Raw genomic sequence first — 25,804 nt, 5'->3', positions numbered from 1 at the left:
ATTTAGTAAGCATTTTATTAAATAGTAATATCACACCTTACATTTGTGTAGTTTCCTATGAGTTTTACAAACATTATTTCCTTTGAGTCTCATTATCATCCCCCAATTTGAGGTCAAATAGGAAACAATTTCACTACACTTAATTTTGAACAGTAATTTTTGCTTCCATTTCTCTTTGCAAAGTGTATACATACACACACACACACACACACACACAATTTATGACTCTGTACCTTTGTCAATGTTGTTTCCTATTCCTGAAAAAGCTTTTCTCTGCTAGACCATCCTTTTCTCAATTTTTTAAAAGATAGATTTAATTGCTACTTTTTTCAAAAGTAATTGCTACTTTTTAAAAAAAAAAGTCATATGGTTAAAAATAAGAACCTCTGGGATCAAAAAAAGCTTCATAGCACTTTCAAAAGCATACCAGCCCAGTATTTTGATAACTTGGCCATCACCGCCCCCTCTGTAAGAATGGGAAATCTGGGTTACTTGTAGGGTGAAAGAAGAAAGAACATAATAAGAGAATAAACAAAAAAAACCCTCCTTAATAAACTGATACAACTGTAGATAAAAAATTTCTATACAGTTGGATACATAAAATAAAATATAATGCTTCAAATCCCTCCTAAAATGTATACCACACATTGCCCTTGGCAATAAACCTAGAAGGGAGAGTTACATGAATCCCAGTATTCTTCATGGGTGTGCTGGCATTTCTCTTTCTCTGCAGTTTTCTTTGTAAAGAGGCTTTTTTCCTTCATCTTTCTCTCCAAACATAAGATAACATTGCTGAGAGGATGGTTGCTATATGTCAGCTCAGAAATGGTTTTGCTTCAGTGGTGTGCAGGCAGTCCTGATAAAACTAAGATCTTTGGAGAGGAATTATGGGATATAAATGAAGTATTTAACTACAGTTTCCATCATCCTCAGAAAAAACATACAGGCCTCTTTTCCATAATACAGTATCTCCACATTTCCTTGGTTTAGTTTGAGGTGGACTTTGGAAGGTGCTATCCCACAAGCATAACTTTAACAATGAATGATTCCTTTGGGTCATTACTACCCTACTTTGTAACAGAAAAATCCAACCAAATAAGCAAACCAAAACCTTCCCCCAGAGAACTAAGATGTAGGTTAGCGTCACCCATCTTGCATTGTTCCCTTCACTTTTCACAAGTAGAAAAGATCATGGAGTTTCTAATCTTATTAAGAAAACAAAAAATGTATTTCAAAATAGGATGAGAACTAAGAAGGCCATTTTCCAAATAGTGTAAGAATTTCATAGTTAATCCCTTGTTGTTTCTGCTAATTAGCAGAGACACGTGGATTGCTGAATCACCCCAGGAGATTTCAGTGCAAGATCAAAGAGAAAATAGGACAGGGTGAAAGCAGAAAGTTTCTATACAAAACACAGATGTTTTTGATAAAGCAACGAGACTTGACAATTAAATGTGTAGGAAAGATGCCTGAATAGTGCTGCACCTGAACTTGTGTTTTGGTAAGACAGCCTGTTTCTCTCAGAAAGTCTCCTGCTAAATAACATGGCCCAAATGAGATGTTAAGAGATTGTTTTGAGGAACAAATAAAATCCAGAGTCAAAGCACAATGAATTACAGAAATTAAAGGAACCTGAGCTAGAGCAACTCCTAAAAACAGATTAAAGTCTTCCTGCCACTACTCTATACAGCTATTTCTGTAAGGCTAATGCCAGCACAACATTTTGAGAGTGCTGACAAGAGCTTCCAGTTATCTAGCTGCTCACTGCTCACTGCATTTTCCTCCTTTTCATCCTGTGATCGCATCTAGGCTCCTGAGTATCCAAGTTTCACCATACAAGGGCAGCTTCAGGCTCCTTTAGAACCAGGTTAGGAGTGTGGACTAGGACCAAGATAACGAGCCCAGAAGGCCTGACTATTCCTGTAGCCTTTACCAGAGGACTGTCCTGTCTCCAACCAAGTCTACGTAAAAGCCCAACTAGTCTGCTAGGTAGATTTTTATCATGTCTCAGTTATACCCATATACACTGGGGAAATCTAAATTAAAGGTTCACAACCATATTACAAATGAATAGAAATCACACTGAAGGAGGAGGGGAATAACTAACCTCAGTAACTTTGGAAAACAGTATTTTGACTGAATACTATAAGGTCAAAACCAAAAATAACTGCACAAATATTAAGCTTTAGTTAGTACATTTGTTTCCATAGTGGTATGGGTTAGCAGGCTACTTTTACAGTATACTAGGATTGAACTAATAAGTAAATATAGTGTAGACAATGACAGCCAGGTTTCTTACTGTCAGAGAAGGAAGTTGCAAATGAGAAAGAGGGAAAAGGGACACTGAAACCTGTGATACTGGATTATTGAAAATATCCTTATGAATTCACATTGCTTTACACACACACACACACACACACACACACACACACACACAGAACTAAGCTACAAATGAGGAAAGGAGGAAGAACAACATGACCCTTGTGTTGCTGTACTGGAATTGGAGTGACCAGTATGAATTTGTTGATTTTAATAGATATACAGACAGACAAATGTGGAAATATTAATAAATCTAATATGTATATGTGTGGGCTAATATACATACATATATAGTATTTTCTAGCTCTGTCTGAGAGGGCCTAGAAACAATGACACCCCAGTAACAGCACACCTAGTACCCAGATCTTGGTTTCTAAAGACCATTCCCCAATAAAAGGAACCAAGATTCCACATAGAAGGGGTTCATTCCAGGGCTAGGACAGAGAAAACACAAGATGAGCCTGGTGTATCTTGTAGTGCCACAAAGAAAAAAAGGACGGAAGCATGATGAAAGGGCAAAGGAGCCAACCTGAAAGATTTCCCAATGTCCAAAGTTGGAACAATTTGAATCACAATGTAAACAACTATAATACTAGATTATGAGCCACAGAATAACATAAATATCAATGAGCCCATATTGAATAAAGTAAATAATTGCATAAATAAATGAACAAATAAATAGGGAAATAGTTCTTTCTAGAAGAATTTCAATTAATAAATATAGAAGAAATAAGGAATATACAAAAATCACCATTAGACAAATATCACATTAATAACTGTCGCAGGAAGATCCACCAATGTATGCTAAAGTTAATAGCTGACAGTTTAAGGAGAAGCAAGATATTTACATAGTTTCATAATATCTCCCGAAAGACATGAAGAAAGAAAAATAGCAACTTTACAATGGAGAAACCCAGCAGACACATCCTTAACCAAGTGATTGAGGTTGACACCAACAATTATGTACACTTTGATAGGATGTACTGAGAAGGGTACAGTATCACTTAATATAGCATTCTTACCAAAATTGTAAAATCTTAATCAAAGGAGGAGACAACACCAGAAAACTTAAATTGAGAGACTTTCTACAAAATATCTCACCAGTTCTCTTAAAAAAAAGTCAAGATCATAAAAGACAAGGAATAATTGAGGAAATGTCACAGACTGGACAAGGCTAAGAAAATGCAATGTGAAATTATGGGTTGAGTCTGGAATAGGAAAAGGACATCAGTGGAAAAACTGGCAATCTTCTAATAGGGTCTATAGTTTAGTTAATGGTATTTAATGGTATTGTACCAATGTTAATTTCCCAGTTTTGATAATTATACTATACTTATATAAAATGTTAACATTGGAAAAAGCTGGGTAAAGGGTATTCTGGAACTCTCTGCACTATTTTTGCAACTTTTCTGCATGTCAAAAATTATTTTGAAATAAAAACTTAAAATAATAAAGCATAGGTGCAAATCAAGCAGAATCTGTGGCAAAGTAGGGGTACTTTATTCATTATACTCATTTCCCCCTTTTAAATACAGTGGTCCTTTTAAAACCAAGTAATCCATTTTTAGATGGGTCACTAATTTTGTAAAACTCTGTATATGGAACTAACATTTGTATCTAGCAGTTTCACCTAAAACATATATGATTGTACAGTGGACTTCAATACATTTTAAAAATTAATTTTTAAGAGAACATATGTTTTAGTTATCTCTCATTCATTGGGTAACATATCATGGTACTTTTTCCTTAGGCCTTCTCAAGAGGGCCCCCTGAATACTCATTTCTCTTAGAAATCTAAACTGTTATTATAGAAGGATATACTAACTCCATCTGTCTCACGAAGGATGCAGAATCTAAGAGTCTTTGCTAATCTTTCTCAAAATGTTAATTCCAACTCCTAACAGTTCCTCCCACCACGTTTCCTTCTCTTTTCCTGAAGCCAAAACTCTGACCAAATTCTGTTGTTTATTGTCTGAATAATTACAACTTCCTGCCTCACTCAGTCCAAAATGCTGCCATCAAATGTGTCTATCTTTTTTAAAAATATTGTCTTGACCACCTTATTTTTTCCTCATATCTTAGTTTTTCATATCATATTCTGCTATTGATTTCCAGGGCCTTTATAAGTCTATCCCTACATTTATCAAGCACCCTCAACATCTTCCTAACATTTTCTTTTCTCCTGTTAAATCCATTCATTCATGTATTTATTTCATTAACTTTCACTGAATTTCAGCAATGCCTAAGGCACTGGGGTGGGTATTGTAGGAAATAAAATACACATATTTATTTTTTCTCATCCAACCTTTTTATTTACAAATCTGCCAAGTAGTTGCTTTTACCTGAAATGTTATAAGCCCCAAATTCACACCTTTATCAAACCCACTTCATTGAAAAAAAAAAAAAACTGCTTTAAGTAGCCTGAGGTGAATATTTGTCTGTCTATAAAAAACTGGCCAGTTATTTTTACAAAAAGAGAAAGAAAAAGAAAGGGAGAAAGAGTAAAATAAAATGTAGATCATTATAAAGAGAAGAACAGATATAAGCATATCATTGCTTTAGGATCTGAGCTACCAAAAGGCCAGTAGCTGGTTTTTATATCTTCTGAATAATCCGGAACACAATGGTCCTTAAGACTATTAAGGTGGAACCCAGGATTTGAAAAACTGTCAGAGAGCTACCTTAGTATTATAGTTAAATGCTATTCTGAAGAGGGTAATTTAGGAAGAAGTACTAAATTTATCCCCCCAATTTCCCAGGATCCCATGAGAATATATAAAGAATAGCTTAGATTGGTATACTGCCCTGTGTACCAGCTCAGCTGGGCAGCACAGAACAGCGTGGGCAGTTTTGGTATTTGTGATGACGCTCAGCTGGGCTTAATGTTTACTTTATCCCATCTCTGATGGAGCTCCTTGTCATTTATACTCCAGAACACTGAATAAAGAGACATTACCAATCTCACCTGTTGATTTTCCTTGAAAGTTTGGATTAATAACTCTTTCAGTTTCCTTTTTCTTTCTTTCGCCATTTTTTCTTCATCCAGAAGAATGTGAGCACTTCGAAACATGCCTTTTTCTAGATTCTTTTGAGAATTTTCTTCTTGCCTTTTCTTCTCTCTATGAATAACAATTTAAAAATATATGTATGTACAAATGATTTAAAAATGAGTAATTACTACCTCCTGCAGTGGAATGAATGCTGAATTTTCCATCGGAAGACACAGATTTTTAGATGTGGCTCTAAAACTATGTAGTAGGGTGATTTTTGGAGTGTGGGGAAGCCTTAGTTTATTTCTTCATAAAATGCAGATTAAATGAAAGAAAATTGTTATAAAGTACTTTGTAAAGTAGAAAGTCCTGTAGATACTTTAGTATTTTAATTGTGTTTAACAATAGGCCATACTTTGATCAAAATTTGAGAGTTAAGAACTACTAGGTATTCTCTAGAGAATAATAAATTCTCTCTCTTCTTATAACGTGGAAGAAAAAGGGATCTTCAAGTAAGAAAAGAAGGAGATTTATACCATAAAGCTTTTTACAAGGTTTCTAGGAAGAAAAATAATAGAAGAATCAAGTGTTATTGACTAAGGAGAGAATGGAATCTAGAATAATTCTAAAATAGCTGAAAAGAGAAAAAAAAATAAAACCTAGTAAGGAAAAGGCACTTAGACAAGTAATCAGGATCTCTTACTAACTCTGCTGCTCATCTTTCTGGTAATCCCCTTTCCCATCCACCTATCTATTCTTCTTCATCCAGGCCATCCCTCCTTCACTCACCAATTCAAGCATGCCCATAGCTATGGCATTCTTATTGGCTGGCGTATATTTACTACATAGGTATGTGTATGTCTATAAAGCATATATTATTAATGATGTGGCAAACACAGATCCTAGTTAGAAGTTAGAATTCATAAGCTCTGGCCACAAAGCAGCTGTGAAAACTCAGACAAGTCACCTAGTCTTTCTGGAACTTCACTTTATAGTTGTGGAGACTCAGATTGAGAGGGATGTCAGAATACTGTATAGATATTCTCTCATTTGTTCTCATATATCATACAGAGGCATACATTGTTATGTTTTATTACCAGTGATGTTAACCATCATTTGGTTAAGGTTGCTTCAGTATAAAGTTATTAACTTTCCCTTTGTAATTAATAAGTACCTTGAAAGAGATACTTTAAAACTATGCAATAAAGCAGATTTAAGATAGCTTACAAATAAGTTAAAAGGCCCTACCAACAGTAAAATTTTACTGACTCTTTCCAAACTACTAATGCTATAACAATGATATATTAGATGGTTATAGGCAGGTCATGGTGAGCATTAAAGAAATATGGTTCTAATACCATGAATTTTATTTTTAAAAATAACATTAGAATATATATATGTGATGAAAGTAGTATCTGTTCATTGTGAAAAACCAGGGAGGAATAAAAGCCATCCATATTTCCACTCATAAAAAAAAATGTTGGTCCTGTTTCATTGTACAATCGTTATTTAATAATTTCTCTAATATTTATTAATGTCTGCCATTATAAATAATGTTATTTTAATTATCTTTGTGTACAAATCTTTAAAGGTCTGCTTTACTGATCATTTTCTGAGAGCAGTTTTCCTAGGACTGGAATTCCCAGGTCAAGGGATAATCCATTTTATGGCTCCTGTTTATTGCTAAATTGCTTTCTGAAAAGTTTAAATCAGTATATCCACAAGAAGTTCAACATATTATCTGTTCTCACTGTAACCACAGATAAGATTTTAACTTTTAAAAGAAATGATTTTAACTTTTAAAAGAACATGTGTTGAGTGCCCACTGTGAGCAGAGCATTCTGCTACCATCAAATGTTACTTGTTCTCACAATTCATTTTAGGTCAGCCTAGTTTTTCCAGGGCTTGGGATCAATCTGAAAAGCAAGGTTGACTTTAGAAAGAACTCACTAAAACGCTGGCAACTGCTTTCTGAAAGGAACAGCAATCTGGAGGAGGTCTGAGCCTGGTACCTGAAGGAATGAAGCACATCCACTGCTGAGCTGTCTTAAATTGGGTAGAGTAAGAGCAATCAAGAACACGGGGGAAAAGCTGATGAGGGTGGGAAGGATCATCTAATAGGTCTTTCTGGCCACTCAGTTTGAGTGTTCAGACACTTTAGTCACATTGTGCCAAGATTTTCACAGTTCATGCATCAGTGCTGTTTCTCAGAATAAATACTTCAGTTATTTTCCTTATAAAGCTGATTTTCTGCATGAGGATGGATAACAGTACTGCATCCTATGAGGACTATTTTCCTCTTATGTCCAATATTCTTTTTCTTTATCAGTGGCAGTAAGGCAATGGTGACTTTCCATATGATTATCAGAAAATAAGACATGCAATTCACGATAAGACAAAGCACAATTACCAAACATGCATAGGAAACATGTTCAACCTTAAAAATAATATGTAGCCATATAAATATAAACTAATTAATGATACCTATTAAAAGTGTAAAAATATTAAAAATGATGATACTCCCCAATGCTGAGAAAAGGGTGGTAAACAGGCCTGTTGCTGCTGGCAATAGAAAAGTGTACTACCAACTTAGAGAGCAATTTGGCAATGTTTTTTTTCTTTTTTTTATTTCAGCATATTATGGGGGTACAGATGATCAGGTTACGTATGATGCCTTTGCCCTCCCTCCCTCCCAAGTCCGAGCTTCAACTGTGTTCATGTCCCAGGAGGTGCGCATCGCACTCATTGTTTATGCATATGCCCGTCCCCTCCTCCCCCCTCCCCCTGCCCAACATCTAATAAATGTTATTCTTATATGTGCTCTTAAGTGCTGTTCAGCTAATACCAATTTGATGGTGAGTACATGTGGTGCTTGTTTTTCCATTCTTGGGATACCTCTGGCAATGTTTTAAGAGAATCATAAAAAGGCCTTTATCCATTTAATTCAGTAATTACACTCTTAACAATCTATCCTAGGAATATAATTCAGAAGAATGAAAAAGCTCTATGCTTAAGGATGCTCATTGCAATAACATAATGGTGAAAAATCTGAAATGTTTACTAGTATGGGGAGGAATTCATTACATAAATTATGGTATAGGAACTCAATGGAGTAATATACAGACCTCAGGACTCCAGGCAATGTGTTATTAATAATTACAACAAGCAGGATAACAAATTAAATGTACTTTATGGTTGTAATTAAGTACGTCAAGGGACAAAGACCAGGAAGAAACATGGAAAAATGAAATTAGTTAATTTGTTAAGATGGTGAATAGTGGGTGATTTCGCTTTTGTTTGTTGTTATTGCAATGTTTGCGCATTTTAAAAACTTTAGAGCCCTTCCAAGATGACTGCTTAAACTGAAAAACTCCACACTGCTTATCACGCCAGCTTACATTTTCCATGCTTCTTCCACAGTGCGCCTCCTCTCAATTATCTCCCTCCGCAGCTTTACCATCTCCCTTTGAATCTCCTCTTCTTCTTTCTTGGCCTCCAGAGCCTTCCTTTTCTTCTCTTCTTGCACCAGACACTGAGCTTCTAAGAAGGCCGATTTTTTCAGGGCCTTCTCAATTCTCTGGCACTCCAGTTCTTTTTCACGTCTTAAGCGATTTTCTTTTACCTTAAAGAGAATATAACAGAGGTAAAATGCAGCCTTTCAAGCAGGAAAGGACATGCAAAACCTTAGAATACATTCTGAAGTTTTGAATACAACCAGTTTGAAATATTGTGGCTCAGACCCCCACTGTTTATCGGTAGAATAGGGGGAATTCATTTGTTTACTGGGTAAGTGCCAATACAAAATTTTAGATGCAGTCAGATAAAGATGACTCAAACCATCAAGGAATGATTGGCATCACAGAAAAACTGATAATCTAATGGGCCAAATCCCGAGTTCTGGATTCTTATTTAGTAATGATTTCTTACCCATAAGATTGTCCAAGGTATACATTACTGCTTTTACCTAGGCCCTGTCTGCATTCTAAGTTAAGAAAGAATAGGATACTTTTTGGAGGCTCCATTGTGAGGGATACAACGGTGATTTACTGCCTTAAGGAACAGCACAACTCTTTATTCATTTCTGTCATTACTTAAATATACCAGTGATTCTGCATCATATTTGGAAACCAAAAACATGAATAAGCACACTCACTTTTTTCAAACCTATTAATTCTTTAGAGGGCTAGCTAGCTAGGTATGAATTAAGGAATGGTCCTTTCCTTCCTGCTTCACAAGACTTTACCCTTATCTTACTCTCTAGTTGTGATAAGACTTCTGATAAGACTACTAGACAATGGCTACATATCTTATTGAATCTTCTCCCTTCTCTTTTGTCATAAATCCAAACCAGAATCATACTTCTACCCATTTCTCCAACATCCCCTGTACTGAGGCATACCTGAATGATTTGTTTTAAAGCAGTGATTTTCAAATTTAGCAATCAGAAATTCAGTGTTATAAAAAAGTACACACATGTACAGACATTAATGCCAGTTTAGTCTTAGTTCTGGACATATGGTAAAGACTTGGTCATTATGATTCTCTGAGGCTCCTTTACAAAGTGTTGAGATACCAGTCTTGTTTCCTATAACCTACTATTCCCTTTGGAGAAAAAAAAAGTTCCCACATGCCTTTCTAATTCAAAACAGATGAACTGGATTTAATTCAGATCCTTCCTCCCTTTTAAATTATAATCACAAAATGAGTGAATTTCAATTGTCTAGAAAAGAATTATCTTCGTAACATTGACCAGAATATTCATGATATTAATATACTGATGTCTCAATTCAAAACCAAATTCAAGCAATCTACATATTTATCATAGGAAGTACCACATTCAGAGTCCAGAGAGCTCACCATTACACTAGGGAGCTGGAAGTCCCACAATCAAACAAAGTTTACCTGGACACTCTTGGGCAAAATCAATTAATCTTTTTTCGGTTGTTTCTTAAATAAATTGTTTCCTACCCTCAGTTTATGAGAATTATTTCTCTTCTGAAGTTCTTATATTTTATTTTTATTCTTTCTAACCAAACCACAGATGGCACCCTTTTTCATAATAAAGCCTATGTCTTTATTTAAGCTTATTAAATGTGTTACACAAAGACTGTTTCCTGTTATCCATTTTAATTTTGTTTTTCCCTCCCACCTGCTTATGTCTCATCTCCATGGTAAGACGAGGATCCTTCTGCTGCTTCTTGTCTTGGTTTTCCTTCCTTCCAAGATCTTCCAACATCCCAGAATCCACCACATCTTTATGGAGCAGATGGTCTATAAATTTTTGAACTGTGGTACTTTCCTCTTCTTCCTCCAAATAGCCACATAAATCTGGGGGAAACAGAACAACAACAAAAAAAGGGAAATTTTTTAAAAATGTAATTTTAGTGTAATATTCATATTTATATAAAGAATCCTGGTACAGTAAAAATACAAAGCTGTGAGTGTTCAAAAAATAGTAACTGATAATGCCAACTGGATGAGTGTAGCTCTGAGCAATTACCTTCAACTAAGAGGAAAAAAGCTCCACTTCTCAGGAATTGCCCTCATCCAAGTCACTAAAAACTCCTTCACTGCCAAATCTAAAAGCTATTACTTCATTCTAAACAACTTGAGACCTCTACTGCTTTTTTTAAAAAAAAGCTTTACTGTGGTATCATTGACAAACAATAACCTGCAAATATTCTTTAAAATCTACAATAAATTTTGACATGTGGATATGCCACTAAAACCATCACCCTAGTCAAGATAATGAACATACCCATCAATCCCCAACATCTCCTCATGCTGATCTGTAATCTCTTCCTCTCACTCTGTGCCATTCTCTCTGCCCTGCTTCAGGTAAGCACAGATACGCTTTCTGTCACTACAGATTAATTTGCATTTTCTAGAATTTCACATCAATTAAATCATACACTATGTACTTTTTTTTTGGTCTGGCTTCTTTTACTCAGCACAATTATTTTGAGATTCATTCACGTTGTATGTATCAATAGTTTATTGCTTTTCGTTGCTGAGTAGTATCCCACGGTATGGATATACTACATTTGTCTATTCACCCATCTGTTGATGAACATTTGAATTGCTTCCAGATTTTTGCTATTACAAATGAAGCTGTTAGAAACATTTGCGTACACTCGGTGGTATCTGTGGGGGATTCATTCCAGGATTGCCCAAGAATACCAAAATCTGAGGATACTCAAGTCCCTGATATAAAATGGCACACGATGTGCATATAACCTACCCATATCCTCTTTTATGCTTTAAATCATCTCATGCTTACTTATAATATACCTAATAATGTAAATGTTATGTAAATACTGTTAAGTTGTGTTGTTTATGGAATAATGGCAAGAAAAAAAGTCTGTACGGATACGGTACAGATGCAATCTTTTTCCCAAATATTTTCAATCTGCAGTTGGTTGAATCCACGAATTCAGAACCTATGGAACACGGGATTTCCTTTCTGTTGGAAAAATGCCTAGGGGTGGAATGACTAGATCATATGATAACCATATGCTTCACTTTTTAAGAAACTGTCAAACTGTTGTCCAAAGCGGTTATGCAATTTTACATTCCCACCAGCAGTTTGAAAGTGATCCAGTTCCTCTACATCCTTACTAATACTTGCTATGGTCAGTCTTTCAAATTTAAGCCATTTTAATAGATATGTAGTGGTAACTCATTGTAGTTGTAATTTGCATTTCCCTAATGACTAATGATACTGAACATCTTCCTTGTTGATGTTTTTTAGTTCTTCTATAGATTTTTGAAAGTGGGGTACTGAAGTCTCCAACTAAAGTCATGTGTTGAATAACAACATTTCAGTCTACAATGGACAGCATATATGAAGGTGGCCACATAAGACTATAATGGAACTGAAAAATTCCTATTGTCTAGTGATGCTGCCATCGTAACATTGGGGTGCAATGTATTATTATTCATGAGTTTGTGGTGGTGCTGGTGTAAACAAACCTACTGAGCAGCCAATCACATAAAAGTACATCACATACAATTATGTATAGTACGTAATACTTGATAATAAATGACTATGTTATTGGCTTGTGTGTTTACTATACTTTTTATCATTATTTTAGATTAGAGTGTACACCTACTTATATATAGAAAAAGGCAACTGTAAAACAGCAGGTCTTTCAGGAGGTATTCCAGAAGACGGCGTTATTATCAGAGGAGAAGACAGCTCTATGTGTGTTTTTCCCCCTGTAGACCTTCCACTGGGACAAATGTGGAGATGGAAGACAGCGATACTGATGATCCTGACCCTGCGTAGGCCTAGACTACTGTGTGCGTTTGTGTCTTAGTTTTTAACAAAATAGATTGAAAAGTGAAAGGAAATTAAAAATAGAAAAAAGAATAAGGATATAAAGAAAATATTTTTTGTACAGTTGTCCAAATGTTTGTGTTTTAAGCTAAGTGTTACTGTAAAAGAGTCAAAAAGTTAAAAAAATTAAAAAGTTTATAAAGTAAAAAAGTTATGGTAAGCTCAGATTATTATTGAAGAAAGATGTTTTTATAAATTTAGTATAGCCTAAGTATACAGTGTTTATAAAGTCTACAGTAATATACAGTAAGCAATGTTTTAGGCCTTCACATTCACTCACCATTCACTCACTGACTCACCCAAAGCAACTTCCCGTCCTGCAAATTCCATTCATGGTAAGTGCCCTGTACCAGTGTACCGTCTTTTATACACTGTATTTTTACTCTACCTTTTCTATGTTTAGATATATTTAGATACTCAAATACTTCCCATTGTGTTACAACTGCCATTCGGTACAATAATGTGCTGTACAAGTTTGTAGCCCAGGAGCAATAGTCTATACCGTATAGCCTGGGTGTATAGTAGGCTCTACCATCTAGGTTTTTGTAAGTACAATCATGAAATTGCCTAGCAATGCATTTCTCAGAACTTATCTCCCTTTTTAAGTGACATATGACTGTATTATTGTTGAATTATTTATTCCTTTCTTCAATTTTATCAGTTTTTGCTTTATGTATTTTGCAATTCTCTGTCAAGTATATATATGTTTATAATTATTATGTTTCTTGATGAATTGACCCTTCTATTTATATTTAGAAGGTGCACCTTTTGTCTCTAGTAACAATATTTTTATCTTAAAAAGTCTATTTTTTTCTGGTATAAATATAGCTGTTCCAGCTCTCTTTTGGTTTGCATGGTATATCTCTTTTCATCCTTTTACTTTCAGTCTATTTATATCTTAAATCTAAAGTATGTCTCTGCAGATAGCATATAGGTAGGTCATGTATTTTTAATCCATTCTGCCAATCTCTGCCTTTGGACTGGAGTGTTTAATTAAATCCACTTATACTTAATGTAATTCTTGATAAGGTAAGCTTCATGTTTATCATTTTGGTACTTGTTTTCTAGATGTCTTATATAAATGCCCTTTATCAAGTTGAGGAATTTCTCTTCTATTACCAGTTTGCTGAAAGTTTTTTCAGAAGTGAATGCTGGATTTTGTCAAGTGCTTTTTCTGTGTCTATTGAGATAATCATGTGTAAATTAATGTTTCGGTAAAAATCCTTTTTAATGATTACATAATATTTTTGTTCAATATTTTGATTAAAAAAACCCCAACTCTACCAGCATAACATGATTGAGTCCTGGTATGATACTAGATGATAACAGCCAATCTAAGTAAAGGGATATAACTACATCTATTAGCACCATATCAAAAGAAGTAATAGTTTCATTATGTTCCATGTATTTGCTTTAGAACAAATATGAAGTATTGACACATCCCACTGTAATAATGACACTAATAAACTAGGAAATATCCAAAATGCAGCACCAGGATGATAAGACCTAGAAACCATGTTATAAAGAATTGTTGAGAATACTGGTGCTATTTAATCTGGAAACATCAAAGCACATAAGTGATCAGATATGATTACAACTCCCACAGAAAATGAAAAAGACTGTTCTTGAGAGAGAACGTGTTATTTTCTGTTGTTTTCTGTTGTAAAAAGTTACTAAGGACAAAATCTAAGTTCCCCTAACCAAGAAATTCTATAAGGATTAGGGCCTCATAGCAGTTGAATGGGTTCCTCCCAAGTGTAGGCTCCCTGTCCTGGGAGGTGTTCAGGCAGAGATTACATCACCATGTTAGGTTAGAGACACTGCAGAAGGATTTCTATCTGAGTAGGGAAGGAAGCTGGATCAGACTAGGTGATCTGAAGGATTCTTCTAACTTTAAGAGATCATAATTTTGTGATTCTCCCAGTTGGGGATTTTGTAGAGCCCTAAATAAGGGGGATGATGCCAGGTGTACTCACTAAGGGTGTTTAAGTCATGCAGGGGGAGCTGTCCCCAGTATCACCATGTCTACCCCTATGCTTAGAAGTAAAAACCTCAGACTCCTGAGTGTATTAGAGGAACCCTCACAAGTTAGCCATCTAACTAGTCTATCACTAGCTCTGCACACAACAGTGGCTTTTTCTCCTCTGGAAAAACAAACCTAGAAAAGTAATAACCTCCCTTATAAGTGAGAACTAATAAAGAAACAGGAAGCATTTTGTAAATATAAAACTGATATGTGAATGCTTAAATGTCATCTCTATTAAATAGTCCAATGATATATGGGGCAGGGGCAGTCTTAAACAGCATTAATTGCTATTATAATCATAAGCAGTATTACAAATATAGCCAGCCTTCTCCACCCATGGGTTCTGCATCCCCAGATTCAACCTTGGGTTGAAAATATTCTAAAGAAAATAAAAAATAAAAAGTAACAATAGCACAATAAAAAATTATGAATAAAAAATACAGTATAGCAACTATTTACATACTCTTTACAATGTATTAGGTATTATAAGTAATATAGAGATGATTTAAAGTATATGGGAGGATATGTATAGAGCACCCAAGGATTTTGGTGTCTGAGGGGGAATCCTAGACCCAATCATCCCTCACAGATACCAAGAGACAACTGTAACAGAGTATTTTAATTTAAAAAAAAACCCATGAATTTACTGAAGATATAGCATAAGTAATCTACATTCAATCACAACAAATTAAAACAAATAATAAAACTAAGCAAAACACAGAAAAATCAAATATATATTGTTTATCATTCAAAACAATTATAAAGACTTCTTAGACACATTCATTAGATAGTAAAGCCTAGAACAATCAGATAAGTTCTTACCATCAAACTTATCATATTTCATATGGCCATTGGCTTCTGGCATAAGAGTGATACTTGACACAGTGTTTTCAGTATCACCTTCTCCATCACTTGCTAATTCTTGCTTAAATTTGGCGTCTAACCAGTCATTGACCAACTCCTGAGCTATAAAACAAAAACATCTTTTAAATATTTCAATTACTTCATAGACTTTCTTCATTCACTGTTTTCATTCATTCAATAAATATTAATTGAGCACCTATCATGTGTCAAGTACTATTCCTACATGCTAGAAATATAGCAGTGACCAAAACTGGAAAAATAAACCCTACCACCCTGAAGCTTATATTTTAATTGGGGAAGAGAGACAATAAATATATAAGGGGAAAAAAAAGCAGGGAAAGGAGAAATGGAATGCAGGAAATGGAAGATGAGTGTTGTAGTTTTAAGATACTGGAGCAAAGATGGGAAGGCAGTGAGGGAGTAAGCCATGTGGATATATAAGGGAATATTCTATATAGAGGGAAAGCAAGTACAAAGGCCCTAAGCAGGAGTATCCAGAGTGCTGAAGAAACAGCAAGGAGGCCAGTGTGGCTGGAGATGAGTGAGTGAGAGGGAGAATAGTAGATGAGGTAGAAGCAGGTGTGGATCAGGTTTAGAGCAGTGGTTATAAACTGGGGGCAACCTTGCTCTCCAGTGGACATAGCACAATGTCTGGAGCCATTTCTCCTTGTCCCATTTGGAAGATGTGAAACTAGCATCTAGTGGGTAGTGGCCAGGGATGCTGCTAAACATCCTACAATTCACAGGACAGCCCCCTCCACAACAAAATTTCTCTAGCCCCAAATGTCAATAGTCCTGTGGTTAAAATCTCCTTGTTTAGACACTATTCTAGGTACTTGAGCTTTTCTACTCTGACCGCAATGGGAATCCATAGGAGGCTGTGAGCAAAGAGGTGACTTATATTTTAAGAGGATCACTGACCATGATGTTAAAATGAACTATAGGGGACAAGCACTTAAGCAGGGAACACTAATTGGGAAACAAACACAATAATCCAGGTGAGAGGTGATGGCGGTCTAGATTTGGAGTGGAGATATTAAAAATAATTAGATTCTAGAAAAAAATGTTTGGAGGTAGAGTTAACATGATTTGCTGATTGACTGGATATGGGATGCCAGAGAAAGAAATCCACGTCTTTTGGCTTAAGCAACTGCAAAGATGGAAATGTCATTTACCTAGATGCGGAAGGCCAAGGGAGCAGCAAGTTTGGGGGGAAAGATTTTAGACACGTTAGGTTTGAGATGTTTATGAAACATCCACAGAGGGGTGTCAAATATGGCATTGGTTATAATATTCTGGATTTTAGGGGGAGGTCCAAGCTGAAGAAATAAGTGAGGGAGTTGTCAGCACACAGATTGTATCTAAAGCCATAAAGTGGATGAGATTACCAAAGGAGGAAGGTAGATAGAAAAGAGGTTCGAGGACTGAGCCTTGAGGAACTCTAGCTTTAGGAGCTGAAGAGATAAGGTAGAACCAAGAAAGATGACTAAGAAGGAGAGGTAGGAGGAAAATCAAATTGTGAAACCCTGAAAGCTAACTTCCATTTGGATTTCTCTCTTAACGATACTGAGAAAATGTTCTTAAATTATATAGGTATGGGGGAAAATGTCCACTTTAGCATTATCTTCATTGCTATCATTATGAAATAGCTCTTATGTGTGGGGCATGGGGATTTCAAAGAAGAAAAACACCATTTTAGCATTACTTTCATCATTGTTATCATTATTGCACAGCTCTTAGGGAATGGGGTATTTATATTAAATGATTCCAAGAGGCATTTAAAATAAATAAGAAAAAAATAATCAGAGTAATAGAAACTAAATGTAAAAAGTATACACTGTTGGCTTTCAGAGGAAGGTAGAGGGAGCAAAGATTTATTGATTAATCCTTATATACAATAATTCAGACCTTTATGTGTATAATAATTTATATGCAAAATAATTCAGACCTACTAAGTGCCAATCATTGGTAAATGGGGATTTACTGTAAAATGTCCCCTAAAAACAAAGGAAACTTCCCTTGGAGGGTTAAACTATAGAAACATTTCACATTGGATCACAGAAGTATACAAGCTATCTTAAAGCAGAGTCTTTCGAAGTACATTCCTCAGAACACTAGCTCTTGTAGAATAATAGTTGATGAAAGGAGAAAGAATGATATAAATCTTTGAAAACCATTTTCTATCCATACGCTAGCACTTCCTAATATGAATCACTAGTTTCTCAGGATATTAATAGGTATTTCAGGATAAAAAGAGGTTCATGGCCTAGGAAGCTTGGGAAATGGGGTAAGTAGACATTTCTTTTTAACTGCAGGACTTCTCAGAACCCTTAATAGGCAAAGTATATCGTGTATCCCTATTGGTAGGGTGGGAGGTACGACAGGCAAGATCAGCCCTGCCAATTTCAGAATCAATTTCGTTCCTCTATGTCCAGCACTTGAGACCAACAGCCATTACTGCTCATCCAGACTACTGCAATAGCGTTCCGGTCGTTGTCCCTTTCCCTCTTTTTCTTCCCTATAATCCATTCTTCATATATTTAAAAAATTGTCCTATTAATATTACACATCTGCTTAAAACCCTTTGATGCCATCTTATCATACTCAAAGTAAAATCTAAATTCCTTCCCCAGGCCTGCAAAGGCCCTATGTGACATGTCTTCTGTTCATTCCTGCAAGCTCATCTCTACTGGGAAGGTCCAGTCACGTGGGTCTTCCTCCAGTTTCTCAAGCACACCAGGCTTGTCTGTACATTAGTTCTTGACACCGCCTTTCACTCTGCCTAAAATGCTATCCCCCACCACTGGTCAGCTGCCTCTCTGTTATTCAGGTTCAAACTTGAATGACATTATCACCACCTGATAATTTGTTTTTAATTTTTTTATTCCCACTCTAGAATGTATACTTCACGAAAGCAAGGGCTTTGCCTCTCTTGTTTATAACCAGTACTTCCAATGCCTAAAATCGTACCTGACACAGAGTAAGAATTAAGAATGTATGTGTTGAATAAATGAAGAAATAAATGGAATAATTGGAGACGTAAATAACCCAAAAGAAAGTTGGCTTGTAGGACATCACCCTCTGACTTTCCTCCTACCTCAGTGGCCTCCCCTTCTCAGTCTCCTTTGCTGGTCCTCCCGATCCCCTCAATCTCTAAATGGCAGAGTTCCTCAGGGGATCAGTAACTAAAACACTGAATTCCAGAAGAGTAAATGCTTTTGAGAGATAGGGAGGTTAGACTGGTTTTAGTATCTCTTCATCAGGAATAAAATTGATTCATCAACTGTGATCAAAGTATCTGTATAATACCAGATTAAATTAACATGGAATTGTACCATGTATGCCACAGGACTAATACCTTACTCACCAGTTAACTAGTTACATAAAACTTCCCCTGGATGTGGTCTATTTCAGGAAATAAAATGGGCCTTAAATATAGCTTTACTTATAATATTAGAGTTAACTCCAGAGTAAATTAGCTTCGGGGCAGTAGAAAGAAAGGAAAATGAAGAACAAGATTTTAAAAAAACTTCCATTCCCTACTTTGAAATGCCTTATGGGTTATGCTTTAAGAATTGTTAACATTACAGCAAAAAATACATTCTCTCACCTTCTGCATAGACTTCATCATGATCCTCTGTTTGTTCAGATGCTTCCAAATCTCTGATTTGGCTCCAAAGCCTTCCAGGTAAATCTGAATTTCTGGCAGGAAATGCGTTCAAAACTGCAAGTTCTGAAGCTTTTTCCACTCTCTTCAATGTAACAGAAGAAAATCCATTAAGATGACAACATCTGTGTTCAGGGTTAGAGAATGTCTGTCCTATTCAAGAATCTTATTTTCTGCCAACTACTAAGATTCTTTCATTTTTCCATTTTTGAAGGAGCTTTGAGGTTTAAACATCCACCCCAAATAATTTTTTGGTTTCATATATAATATTAAATTACTTGCAGAGTTTTACCAAGTTCTAACAGGTGTTCACAATGTTTATATTTGAACATAAGCTTATTTAAACTTTAGATAACTTTTGTTTAGGGCATTAGCAATGGGATCCTGAGACCTGGATATTTTATTTTAAATAAAAATTTAGTATTTTATTAGTTTCTATGCCACTAGGACTTGCATATGAATATGAACCAGAGGCGGAGTAATTACAACTTCCTCAAATTACTACTCCTGAAAGGAGCCTCCCATCATATATTAGGCAAACTATAGGTTCAATAAAATTGGGCTAAACAGAGTAACCGAACTGTAGTCATCCAGAATGTTTCAACTCAACAGTAAGAGTCCAGCAAAAACACGATCAAATTAATAGGATTGGGCAAGGGAATGGAGGAGGTGGGCAAACTGCCTTAGCATTTTGATTTACCCGCACAGTATAAAAAACCTTATTTTATAACTAAACCCCTGACTTTCCCCCCTCCCCACAAACCTGCTTTCCCCCATGCTTGCTTTGTTCCTAGTCTTCCAACTCAGGTAGTGACAACTCTATTCTTTCAGTTGCTCAAACTCTGGACAAAAACTTTGGAGTCCTCCTTAATCCAATCTCTCTCTCTCTCACCCCACATACAATCTGTCAGGAAATCTGTTGACTCTAACTTCAAAATATATCCAGAATCTAACCCCTTCCCGTCACCTCCACTGCTATCACTTTGGTCCAAAGCACAATTTCCTCAACAGGTTTTCTGGCGTAGCCTCTCACCACAGCAGTGAGAGATCCCTTTAAAATGGAAGCCATATCATGTTATAATTCCACTCAAAATGCTTCAGTGGCTCCCAATTTCAATCAGAACAAAAGTCAAAGTCCTTACAATGCTCTTCAAGGTCCTGTGCCACCAGGCCCTTTGTGAGCTCTCCAACCTCCTCACCTGCTGCTCATCCCTTTGCTCACTCTACTTCAGCCACACTGACCTCCCTGTTTGTTCCTCCTCAAAAATGCCAAGTGTGTGCCGCAGGGCCTTTGCCCTTACTTCCCCTCTGTCGGATCTGCTCTCCCACAGGTATCCATATGACTCCCTCGCTTCCTCAAGTCTTTGCTCAAATGCTACCTTCTCCGTAAAGCCTTCTCTGACCACCCTATATGAAACTGTAACCACTCTCCTATGGCTCACCTTCTCCTCCTTCTCTGCTCTTCCTCTATAGCACTTATCACCCTATATTTTATCATTTATTGTCTCCCCCAAGTAGAACGTTAGCAGGGATCATTGTCTTCTTCGTAACTGAACCCCTAGCACCTAGAACAGTGCTGGGCACTTAACAGGTGACCAATAAATGTTAAGAGAATAAATAAATGAAATATATTCAAAAAAGGTGTACTTTCCTGTATTTATATTGTCACCTGACCTATTTTGAAAATGACTTTTTCTTCTGCCCTTTGTGGAAAGACTGGTAGTATCTCTGCCAAAAGCCATGGGTTTTAATGTCCAAACGCTCATGGGTTTCATATATTAGGTTTAAGTCAGACAGAAACAGAGGAATAAAGTTGAAAAGTCAGGGGAATTTGAAAAAGATGTAGAAAATATAATACACAGGAAAAGATATGAACCAGAAGAAAACATGATGTTATTAGAGTCAAGAAAAATATCATTTATTCCTTATGAGGTCACTGTGCAGAGACCTGTTTTCCCATATTATTTCTCAGAGTCTCTGTCTGATATGACCAAATTTATATTGGTGGTATATGACATTTATTGGATTTATGGTTGGTTGCTACATACTCTTTCCTTTAGGTTCTTAAATTCTAAGACAGCAAGATGAATTTTGCATATACCGTATATATACACATATGTAAATAATATACAAATAAATTGATCAACTTTAATTTTTTAAACTAACACTCACAAACAAAAAATAAACAACAAACACAGATACGTACATTTAGTTCCTCAGGCTATGAGTGAAAGAAATAACTATGTATGATGTGTCATCCTACCTGAGTTGGAGTTTATACAGGTTCTTAACAGAAGAGGGTAGAGAGCTTCGGAGATAAGAGGAAGAATATTGAAGGATAAAGAAGGATAGAGTCCAGCACTGACAAATAAGGGAGTAAAGAGAAATGTCTGCTTGGCTTTAAGAAGGCAAGTGTTTGGGACATCATTTCAAATGAAGATTTGGGCCAAGCGTGGTGGTTCACATCTGTAATCCTAGCACTCTGGGAGGCCAAGGAGGGAGGATTGCCTGAGGTTGGGAGTTTGAGACCAGTGCAAGCAAGAGTGAGATCCCGTCTCTACTAAAAATAGAAAAAATTACCTGGGCATGGTAGTGCATGTCTATAGTCCCAGCTACTCAGGAGGCTGAGGCAGGAGGAACACTTGAGCCCAGGAATTTGAGGTTGCAGTGAACTATGATGATGTCACTGCACTCTAGTCCAGGGGAAAGAGTGAGACTCTGTCTCAGATAAATAAATAAATAAAATGAAGATGAGGGGCAACTACTAGATGATACTAAGGATTATAAATAATCACTACATTTCTTTGTCTTAAAATATTACCATTTTTTCCAAAATAAATATGTCAGAGACAAGAGAGGTCTATTCTATATTTCAGTAAAACATTGTGTTAATTTAACAACTTATTCTTTCAGTAAGTCCTGATTGAAGGCTAGCTCTGTTCCAGCACTGTTGTAGGCATTAAGAGGAAACAGAAGTAAAAGTTTCTGTTCTTAAAAAGTTCACTTTTTTTTATATTTGGTTCCGTTTGTCATGTGTGCAATAAACAACTCAAGAACAGTTCTAAAGCAATGCAGGGTGATTTAAAAAGAACTGAACACCTTCAAAAGTTTATTGCTCAGTAACTACGTTATATATAAGCATGTAATTTGTAAAGGAACTATCTCAGTTATTCCCATGATCTTATAAATGCTCAGTATGTGCTGCTTGTGTCCCATAGCATGCATACATCAATTTCATGGTCCACTCCAGATCCTTTGTAGCCTATCACCATGGATGACAGAAACAGCAGTTGCAATGTAATCTTTCATTTCCTCAAAACCAGGTGGATATAAACATGAGTTTCTTGACACACCCTCATGTGCATACTGCATGTTCATATATAATAGTGCTGTAATATTAATATATTTATGAAGTGCCCAATTATTTTTTAATCACTTTGTATAAAAGCAAATGTTTGATGCTATATCTGTGTGTATACATACCAAAATAATTCCAAGGGAAAGAGGATGGGATTAGGTGACTGAGGTGGGTGAGGAGGAGCATCTCAAGTTGAGCTGTAAGGGAAGGGTCTGGATTGGCCTCTCAGAGAGGACAGGTATTCCAGGCTGAAGGATCAGTATGAGTCAAAGCAAAGGGAACTGCTATATGATGGAGGAGAAGGAGATTAGCCTGACAGGAGTCACACACAGTATCACTATAGGGGCTGCCACAGGTAAGTTGATATTATAGGTTGATTCATAGAAGGCCTTAAATGCCCGTCTGGAATTTACAAAGTTTCATCTGACAGCACACAGAATCACTGAAGGTTCAAGAGCAAAGAACTGACTTGATGAAAATGTTTAGAAAGCTCAATCAAGTCACAGAATACAATGGAGTAAGATGAGTCAGTCTGTCTAATCAGGATGAGGATGAATCACAAATCACTATGGACTGTTGCATTTTGGGTGAGCTGCTGTAGGACTCACAGTTTTACCCAAGCATCTGCCTGATTCTAAGTGACTTCAACATCTCTGAGGATGATTCAACAACATTTCAGCCTGATCTTCTGTATTCCAACAGCCTTCCCTTCAATTCCCCTTCAGCAACCCACTGATATGTTCACCCTGAACCATGTGACACAGCATGGTTCACAGTATTTTCCATAGCTCGAACCAAACTTCGATAACCCCCTCTCCAACATCAACCTCCTATCAATCTCCCTGTGTCATTCTCCCTACTCCCACGACATTGATGTTGGACCAACCCAGGTCCTCCAGTCACTGTATGCCTCCCTCTTCTGACTTATGAGTCCTTTAAAGGGTCCCCTTCCTTTCCTATTTGGTGTGAATATTCAACTACTATCTTACATTATCCTCAAACTCCTGTTGCTTTCCCTTTCTGATGAGAACCTCCAAGCATGGATCAATCCAATCTACCAATTATTGGGACCATGAAAAATTATGGTTACCTGCTTCAGCCAGGTCTCCAGTGCTATTGGGCAATCTTCCTTTTCTGTTCTGAAGAGAGGCCTTTCTCAACTTGCTATCCTCCGTACCCTTTCAATACACTCCCCTCTCCTTCTACATAACAAGGTATCAGCTGATTTTGAGAGGGTGGTCCACTTAAGTGGATTTGGAAGTCTTAGGTCCAGAAGTCTTAATTGTTTAGGGTGCACCCACAGTTGGGATATATTAGGGAGAAAAATCAGAAAAGAAAACAGAGAAGTGAACAGAGAGGTAGTAGTAGAATCAGGAGAAAACAGTGTTAAAAAAGATAATGGAGAGGATTTCTAGAACAAAAAAGTGATAATTATATCAAATGTAACTTGAAAAAGTTTGAGGACTATCAAGAGATTACTGGATTTGGTCAGGAAGTCATTCATAACAAGTTTCGCTGGAATGGTGAGAAATAAAAACTGCAGGAAAATGATTGTGGACAACAAAAGGACAATAAAAATACAAAGGTAAAGGAATCCAGGCTATACATCCAAAGACACTGGATAAGAAAAAGAAATCATTCAGCAATCAGAAAGGACTGTTGGGTTAAATAAGGACTTACTGATTTTTTTTCAAGATGGGAGATTTAAGGGCATAATGGAGAAAGAGCTACTGCAGAAGTTTTGGAGGAATGATAAAAGAAATGATAAAAATCTGAGTCAAGCTGGCTAAAAACTATATGAAAGAGGAAAATGGTATAGACAAGTTAGAGCAGAATTTTATCCTCCTGTTTTACTTAAATCTTCCCCTCTGGAAGAAATGGTAATGAGCTGTGCAACTAAGCCCTGCAGGGGCTTGGCACAGAGACTCTCAACAGTGACATGCAAGCTAGACTTACTAACTGTTGAGGAGTGGTCTTCTCAGAGTGTAGCTTCCATGATGGTAGATCTATTTCAGGTGTCTTCTAAGCGAGGCCTTCTGCAGTAGCCAGGAAGCCATCGCTGGCTCCATCTAGATTAGTGCCTCCCATCACGTGCTTCCATTACATCTCTAATTCTTCCATCAGCTTTACATAAGTTGTTTATCCCCTACTGGACTGTAAACTCTGGGAAGGCAGGGATTTTCCCTGCCCTGTGCTTGTTTTAGCTCTAGTACCCCTAGTGGGCTAGTACTCAGTAGGCACTTAATAAATACCAGCTGAATGAATAATGGTTAAAAATTTTTACATCTGGCCCATCTTCTATCTGGCTTGGTGCTCATGATGGATATCAACTTAGATAAGTAATAACTCTTCAAAATACTGTCATTCAGAAGGATATTTGCCTGGGAAAATGCTGCATGATTTTGAAATATGTGGTACACAATGCATTGAGTATGGCAAGTTGCCAAATTGACACTCAGAGGCACACACCTGAAATGGTTTAATGGGCACTTTCAACTTAAATCATACTTGGACTCTAAAATATACATCTTAGGCCTGAAAGAGATCTCAGAGGTTATCTAAATCTAAACCAATCCTGCCCCCACCCTTTACTGAATGCTCAAATATATTCTTCATTAGCCTAACATTAAGTGACCATTTAGAGTTCACTTGAATACCTCCAGCAATAGAAAACACATCTCTTTATGAGAATGCTCTCTTCATTTCTGGATCCCTCTAGTCATTAGACAATTCTTCCTTGTAATCCACACGCAGATTTTGCCCATTGATTCCCTATGTCAATGTAACTACAGTACAGTCTTTCCAACATCTGAGGTAGGCCACCACATCCTTTCGTAAGGCTTCTCCTTACCTGTTCCTTTAATCCTCTTCATGTGATACTCATGGCATTTAAGAGAGCATGTCTACACACCTGTTTTCTTGTCATTCCTACTTAAATGCTTTCATAAGAAGCAAAAGAATAATGAAAAAATACTAAAAAGTATAAAATTAAGGCAAATACATAGTCACATGGGAATAAAAATAGCAAAATATATGCAAAGTGGAAACCTATTAGTATTTCTTTTCAATCTGAATATGTCTGACTCTCAATTCTCTGTTTTAATTTTGAAATATCCTTACCTTAATCCAGGGTTCTACCTTGTCAGGGTCAAAAGCAAGCTGTGTGGATAATATACACAGAATATTAATACACAGTGATATCTTCATCATCTTTGCCATTTTAATCTATCCTTCTGACTAA

The 25,804-nt window shown here is 36.4% G+C and overlaps 1 protein-coding gene across 2 annotated transcripts in view; it reads right to left on the bottom strand.

The window, feature by feature from the left end:
* Positions 1-25,804, bottom strand: part of KIAA1407 (KIAA1407 ortholog) — a 74,194-nt gene that overhangs the window by 46,067 nt on the left and 2,323 nt on the right. Inside the window, exons 2-7 of one of the 2 annotated variants that reach the window (XM_012652241.1) lie at positions 25,684-25,722; positions 19,149-19,290; positions 15,497-15,640; positions 10,459-10,637; positions 8,708-8,931; positions 5,285-5,438 (exon numbers count right to left, since the gene is read on the bottom strand). In XM_012652241.1, the coding sequence (XP_012507695.1) occupies positions 5,285-5,438; positions 8,708-8,931; positions 10,459-10,637; positions 15,497-15,640; positions 19,149-19,290; positions 25,684-25,722 (882 nt within the window). The remainder of the gene's footprint in view (positions 1-5,284; positions 5,439-8,707; positions 8,932-10,458; positions 10,638-15,496; positions 15,641-19,148; positions 19,291-25,683; positions 25,723-25,804) is intronic. The other variant, XM_012652242.1, reaches the window with a different exon arrangement.

The sequence above is a fragment of the Propithecus coquereli genome, unplaced genomic scaffold (genome assembly GCF_000956105.1).
Source record: "Propithecus coquereli isolate 6110/MARCELLA unplaced genomic scaffold, Pcoq_1.0 Scaffold386, whole genome shotgun sequence".
Classification (NCBI taxonomy): Eukaryota; Metazoa; Chordata; class Mammalia; order Primates; family Indriidae; genus Propithecus; species Propithecus coquereli.
The sequence above is the reverse complement of the archived record's forward strand: the minus strand, read 5'-3'. Positions and strand labels throughout refer to the sequence as shown.